Consider the following 7289-nt stretch of genomic DNA (forward strand, 5'->3'; position numbering starts at 1 on the left):
TTTGGGTTTGCTTCCAGAGCCAGAGCACATTAGAATATTAACATGGAGGTGCTAGTCCCTTAATCCAGGCAATGGGATTAAACAGGAGGCAAAGTGGTGGTGGGTGTTTGCTGGAACTTGGCCATAGATACCTGTTAAACAAGCAGGTGAAGGGGATACCTCCAGCTGAACTTGAAATTCAGGAGACTTCTGGTTCAGTCAATAAGGGCAACATCTACCAGCATAATTTAGGCCTTGCCATAAAAGGGTGTTTTGAAGCAGACATAGCAAGAAAAACTATTTTTAATTCATGTGGATTCACATTCACAGGAAGTCTGACATCCCTGCCATTATTCTGGAATAGCTATTCCACTTTATGTTCACATTGCTTCTTATTCTGGAATGATTTCTACAGGCAGTCAGGAATCCCAGGGATTCTTGTTGTTGGGCTCACTGTGCTAGGACCATACTGGAAACATCTCTACTCTGTCCTGCTCTCTTGGAAACATGTTTTGGGGGTACTAGAAAAAAACAGACTTGACACTAATTTAGATTTTGTACAATACTTCCTTTATTATAAATAAAGCTGCATGAGAAGATCTACACAAATTCAACAGTGTCCTGCTATAAAAGCAGCAGTTTAAGTACAGCATTGTCAATCAGGGAAGACCTTAGTTTGGAGAGTTTTGGTGTTATCGCCCATCTTGGCTGCATTACCAAGACTGATCTTCATACTACACTTTGCCTCTGAGCTAACATATTATACACAGACCCCCAATCCTAAAAAAACCCCAAGTAATAAATAAAGCTGTTTACTAGGTAGGGTCCTATGAGAGCCAACCCCTCAATGACCAGCAGCTAAGCTGTTACAGGTGTGTGAAGTCTCATTTCCTCACCACAGAGAAAACATCTCAAAGGTTTTGCATTAAAAACATCTGGTGAACAAGAACCAAATCCTGTTGCTTAAATACTGGATAAACTTTTGAATCCTTTTGCTAAAAGACGTCTTTATACCCCTGTAAGACCTGTATACAGAGCAGCTCAGAGAGAGAGAAGCTGAATTCTGTGGCTGCTGCATACTAGAGTGAACACCCAACAGCTCCCCTTAGAAGACAATCAGCTTCTGAACAACAATAATAACCTTAGACTAAGATATTTCCTAAAGGCAAATGGCTCCTGAGGCTATGTTGTAGATCAGTGGCTGCTATCAAGCCACCACTAATTCCATTGCTTTGACAGAACCTATAATAAAATACTAGAACCACAAGTTGAGGGTGGAGGGAGTGGTTGGAAACCAGCAGAAGGCACTAGGAGTTCATCTGTTGAATTCACCTGGTTAGGAAATAGCAAGAACAGTACTGAGACACAAAGGGTCCAGAACAGGCCATTTACCCTTTCTCATGATGTCTCACAGAGATACAGACATTGATAAAGAGATGTTGCATGTTTGTCACTCACATGTCATATGCAATTTGGCTTTAAAAGAACATTTTTTCAGTTTAAACCACAAAATCTCACTTCTACCCCCACCCTTTAAAACTGCTTCCTATGAATGCCCACCAAGATTTCAATCAAGGCAGAACTACACACAGACAACACTAAAAAGTCTTAGGACATTTTTGCTGGCTGACAGCTGATGAAGCTGACCTGTCTCATAAGCCTTTTTATGAAATATGAATGTGGAGTTTTACCCATAGGGCTAGTACTTGGTGGACAAAGATTTAATACAAGAGAAACAAGGAAATCCAAGGAACAATGTGCTTCACATCGCTGCCTTCTTGTACCACTGCAGAGGTCTGGTCCAAGGAAGTGCTGTATGCCCACATCTCTTCTGATGGGACACGTCTATACCTCTGGTGTATGTACCAGTATATGGCTTACAAGGAAGATCTCTGCCCTGAGGCTGACTGGAGCACAGCTTAGGATCACAAAGCACTTCCCATCTTGGAGAGGTATGAGTGGGTTCCCTCACAGCCTAAATGCACAGAACAGACCTCTTAAAAGGTGCTCAGGGCAAATTGTGTGTATTGCATGTAGGAAAATTAAGCCAAGCAATTTGCTTTCAGGTGGAATCAAATCTGTAAATTCCTTGGTTCAGCTCCAGCTTGGGTTCAACTAAACCCCATGGGAACACTTCAGGGTCAGCTTGGGCGTAAGAGAGAACAAGCACACAAATACAGAAAACAAAGAACAAAAGGTTCAATCCACTTATCAGTTTAGGTTGCCTTTGAGTCCCAATAGCACTGCTTGGAGCTGTGTAAAGACGAGTTTGGACACGTTTACAAGCCCGTAGGACTGGCATTGCAAAGCTTTGTTCTGATATTTTAATAGGGGAGTTACCTTATTCTGTTCAACAGCCTTTTCTTCTCATACTCTCCCTGCTCAACCTTACATAAAAGTTATTTTTCAACCCTGAATGTCGTTTCCTGAGAGACTTGGGTCACAAATTTTGTTTCTGTTGTTTGGACAGTCTAAATTTAGACTCCTGACAGGAAACAGCAGAGAAATTTTTATTTCTCTCTGGCTGGGCTGGGAACACATTTAGAAGCAACTCCAACCACAATTGCTTCAGCATGACCTGCCTGCCAGAAGCCCATGCAAAGCTTGGCCTGCTACAGGCACTGTGCAGTAAACCTGGGCAGGTAAAACTGGCAAATTGCTTGGGTTTGCAAACAACTTACACAGCTTCCAATGTAGCCTCCATGCTCCAGTGCTGACCCATCCTCCCTGTACCTTTGCTTGTCACTACCTTCTTGTTACATCCCCTGAGATTGCTCCTGCCCTCTTTCCTCCTGGGGAAGACTTTCTTGGCTGTACTAACGAAAGCCAGGGGCTTACAGCACTCGTTAGCGTTAGCAATTAGTCCTCCCCTGTTGCTCTGCCAGCCCTGGCAGTCTTCCAGGCAGTCATCACCAAGGGTGCTGAAGAAAGCACCGATGATCCAAGACTCTTTCCTACTGGCATCACCCACGAGCCTCTTCTCTCCCTACTCCTCTCCTATTTTGCTTACTACCTACCCCTTACTTTCTGATCAGCTATGTTACTTAACTACCCTATACCTGTGATAATAAAAGCCAAGGGAGGCAGTGATTTGAGCAAAAGAGTTCCCTGACCCCACCTGTGCTTTCTAGGTGTGGAGACAGGAGTTAGAGCTTTCTCTGCCTTTGTGCCTGAAGTGACCTTTGTGCCCTTCCCTCACTGGTGAAGGGACAGAAAAGAGCAGACATCACTGAGGTGGTAAAATGGTTTTTACCAGGAAAAGGGAGTAGAGGACATATCTATGGAGAGTTTGCTTATCAACAGTCTGGATAATAAGCCTCATGCTATATGCTGTCCCCAGTAGTGATACAGGATTAAATCTTCTCTCTGATGCGATAGAAAGGATTGATACAAAGGGACCTGTGGAGTGATGGTAAGATCATCACTGATGGGTCTCACCTCGCAGAACAACTACCTTGTAAACAGGATTCAGAGAAGCCCTAGTATAAAACTTTGCAGGCATTCCTAGTTTAAGAAAATGGTAGGAAAGGCCCATTTGCACTGGAGGCCAGGCTTCTGGGTCCAGCACAATACAAATCTGCACTGAGGTCCTGGCTTGGACCCTGCACAAAGCACACAAAAAGAGTGAAGACCTCCTGAGCTCTCTCCTGCATCAAAGCCACCCTGTCAGGGCTGGGCAGCCCAATGGCACAGAACTAACATGCTGCTTCCTGAGGGATTTCGGGTGTCTCTGTTGTCTACACTGTGGTTATTTTTTAGCACATGCTTCAAGACTCTCCCCTGGCTCGAAAGCCTGCCGAAGCTGTCACTTCCCCTTCACACTCCCAGTTCAGCAAATTACAGTCTGCTAGCAGCAGCTCCTCAGAGCCTCATGAGAGCAGCAGTCTTTAAAAAGATTGAGGAGACCCTAAAAGGTAGCTTTTGCCTGGGTATGTGGAGAGGAAGGGATGCAACACAGACCACAAGGCAGCTGCAGAGACAGCACTGCCAAGCTGTACTACATGTGCACCTTTTTCATCGCCTCCTCCACCTCAGAGCCATTCTGCTGGCCTTGGCCTCATTAAAACCGTGATGGGAGAGTCACATTCTGATTCGGAGGGTGATTGTTTCCTCCTGCTATCAGACTGCTGAGACTGGCTTCATTACAGGATAATTTTGGAGAACTGATGCTTTTATGAAAGCAAAACCTGTAGCAGTCATAGAATCATAGAACAGTTTGAGTTGAAAGGGACCTCCAAAGACCATGTAGTTCAACCCCTGTTTTTCTTCTCTTGGCTGTTCTCAGCTTTACTGCCCCAGGGTAAGGAAGACAAACAAATAAACGAAAATGCTAGAACCCAACAGTGGTGTTTCTTCTATCTAAAAAAAAAAAGGTTCCTGTCCATTTATGCATAGAAAATGGCCAGAATATAAACCATTAGCCATGCTACCATGGAAGACTCACATTAAATGGTCTCAAGACACAGACACTGCTCTGCTACATCCTCCCAAGGAAGAAGGAATGTGCAGGGTGCAGGGATGTTTTCAAAGGACAGGACAAGCCATTTAAATTACTGATGTAAGGAAGGCTTTTTTTTTTTCTAACTACAGTTCCTTTTTAAAGCCGTGTTTAAGGATCTCCATCCAGTCCAGATCTTGTGCATGACCCTCCTCCTCTCCACACCAGGATGGAATCTTATGTTCGCTTCCCATCAGTGGAAGAGCTCCTGCTGTCTGCAAGCAGACAGGCTCCTTTGATCCCAAGATCCTGTCTGTTTCCTCCACCCTTTTCTTATCTCCCCATTCCAAAGGAAACGAAGTATTTGGCCACCATCACCCCCCACACACACACCATTTGCATTACGGGCATCTGAATAAATTAGTTATATTTGTTGCTCACCACTGCTGTAGCATGACTGAGGCACAATAGAAAAATATATCCTTAGCTGCGTAAAACCAAGCCAGCACAGCAGTGGGGCAGAAATCTACTTCAATACCACATCTTCCAGTTTCTCCCTATTCTCCTGCCATCACCTCTCCCTTCCTGCAGGAACCATGGCCCAGGACTGGTTCAGCTGTAGACGAGAACCTGTACTGGTAAAGTCGGTTGTCTCCAGGAGGCTTCAGAAAGTTGCCCTCTGGACTTGTGCTTAGAGTTTGGCTTTGGTTAAAGGGATTCCTTATGGATCCCATTGGTGTGTGCAAGGGGAATGTGCACTGTGTACTCATTTATCAGTGCAGACATGTTCCTGAGCATCTCGTGGAATGTGTCCACCATCTTCCTGTAAATGTCCCTGCGTAGCACAAAGGGACGGAAAAGGTTGAGAGGCTCAGCCCTCTGAAATATGATGGGGAAACCCAGCTCTGCTGGTACCTTCTCATTGCCAATGAAGAAGTGGTAGAGCTTCTTTTCATGCAAACATTTCTCCAGGAATTTCAGCATGTCCTGTAGACGGGCCTCCAACTTCTCTGGTGCCCAGTCCTGACTGGGACATGCCTGCAGGAGATGCAGCATCACTGTCTTCAGGTGGTAGTTGGTGAGCCCACTTGGACCTGTGAGACTGCACTGCTTCCCATGGAGGAAGGAGAGGATCTGAAGGCAGCTGACATGGCAGGCATTGGCAGGCAGTGTTTTGGAGACCAGCTGGATGAACCTCCTCTCATACACTGCGAAGGTGAGAAACCAGTGAGTGCTGGAGGGGAGGTCTGCTGCCAGGCTGCTCCGAGGGAAATGAGAGATGAAGTAAACATCAGAGTTCTCATACTGCACCACTGGGGTGAGGTTGAAGGCAATCGATTTCCCTGATTTAAATTTTATCTTCAGGGCTCCTGGTGAGTCCAAGAGGCTGAAGGAAAGGTCAAATTCATACTTGTGGGAGATTCTGTTCCAGGCCTTGGTGACTGCGATCTGGAACCACTTCATGACTTGGTCAGCATCCAGATACTGAGTATTTTTGAAGCACAGGAGGTCTTCCATCTCACTGCTAGGCTTGGCAGTATTGACTTGGCTATGAAGGAGGCACAGCATATCTTCCCCTAGTTTAGTCTTGTCACAGATGCAACCTGTCACATCCTCATCTGCCCTGCATACCTTGATAGTGCCATAACCTTGTTCATCTGGGGGAAAGGAGTCACCAGAGCACCAGGTCTGGCAGCGAAAACAGTATGGCTCTGGGGGGGCAAAAGGCACTATCAGATCACAGACGAAAGGTTTACGCACTCTCCAATTCTCATACATGCTCCCCACACCCATGCAATCCTCCACTTCCATGTCAGCATCCCTGTTACAAACACTCCTCAAGGCCTCCAGCAGGTCATCTGCAAAGCCTTCCACCATCTCCCGCATCCTGGCCATGTCTCCGGTGGTACCCAGGATGCGTTTCTCATAGAAGCTGGCCAAGACAGCCTTGTCAGGGAAGACAACTCCTTTAAATGCTTTCCCCAGGACTGCCATGTCATCCTCCTCTCCTCCTATGTCCTGCCAATTCCCTTCCTGGAAATCCTGCCTCCAAAGCTCTAAAAAAAAGACCATGGAAAGTCCACATATCCCATCGGACCTTTTCCTCTTTGCTTTCCTCCACTATCAGTGCAGCCTTTTCTAGAGCCTTCTGTGTGGCTTCCTGGTCTGCGATTTCCTGCTCCAAGCGCAACTGTTCCAGCCGAAGGCTTTCCTCCCGTTCCTTCATCTTCTGGATGATTTCTTCCGTGTTCTCAGGGACAGTGCCATTCTCTTTGGGGTCCACATATCCCATCGGACCTTTTCCTCTTTGCTTTCCTCCACTATCAGTGCAGCCTTTTCTAGAGCCTTCTGTGTGGCTTCCTGGTCTGCGATTTCCTGCTCCAAGCGCAACTGTTCCAGCCGAAGGCTTTCCTCCCGTTCCTTCATCTTCTGGATGATTTCTTCCGTGTTCTCAGGGACAGTGCCATTCTCTTTGGGGAAGAAGAGCGGGTGGTTGACAATAGCTGTAATCACCAATAGGCACACCCGGAAGATTCCCACGGGCATGGCAGTTCCTTCCCTGGAAGAGAAGAAAGGTAGAATAACCCACAATTCAGAGCATATTCCCTCAAGAATAAAAAATAATGAAAGAAATTTCCCACTGGAATAAAAGCTTTGGCATCCTTTCTAGCCCTGAAATAAAATGCTTGAGTCTAGAAGCTCCTAAGTGCATGCCTGTTTCTGCTAGTTGTCAACCAACTTCCCAAAGATGCTTTATCGGCTGATGGTGAGAATGAAAGTGGCTCTTATCAAATGAACTTTGAAGAACAGAGCTATGAAGGCATTTGCTGCTGTCAACCCACTGTGATGTTGTTGGGGCACTGTGGGAGGG

General features: G+C 46.0%; 1 protein-coding gene across 1 annotated transcript; it reads right to left on the minus strand.

Moving 5' to 3' along the window:
• Window positions 1-5125: 5125 nt before the first annotated feature.
• On the minus strand, window positions 5126-6964 carry ITPRIP (inositol 1,4,5-trisphosphate receptor interacting protein). The gene is made up of 2 exons (XM_009069588.1): window positions 6696-6964; window positions 5126-6500 (listed from the first exon to the last, which is right to left on the minus strand). The coding sequence occupies exons 1-2, from the start codon at window positions 6962-6964 to the stop codon at window positions 5126-5128; spliced, it is 1644 nt and encodes a 547-aa protein (XP_009067836.1).
• Window positions 6965-7289: the final 325 nt, after the last annotated feature.

The sequence above is a fragment of the Acanthisitta chloris genome, unplaced genomic scaffold, assembly GCF_000695815.1.
Source record: "Acanthisitta chloris isolate BGI_N310 unplaced genomic scaffold, ASM69581v1 scaffold10902, whole genome shotgun sequence".
NCBI lineage: Eukaryota > Metazoa > Chordata > Aves > Passeriformes > Acanthisittidae > Acanthisitta > Acanthisitta chloris.

Bases quoted from the DNA above. Each gene is read 5' to 3' on its own strand.
- ITPRIP (XM_009069588.1), bottom strand. From the start codon at position 6,964: ATGCCCGTGGGAATCTTCCGGGTGTGCCTATTGGTGATTACAGCTATT. The intron at 6,501-6,695 runs CCCAAAGAGAAT...CGATGGGATATG, and splicing joins GTCCGATGGGATATGTGGAC to TGGACTTTCCATGGTCTTTT.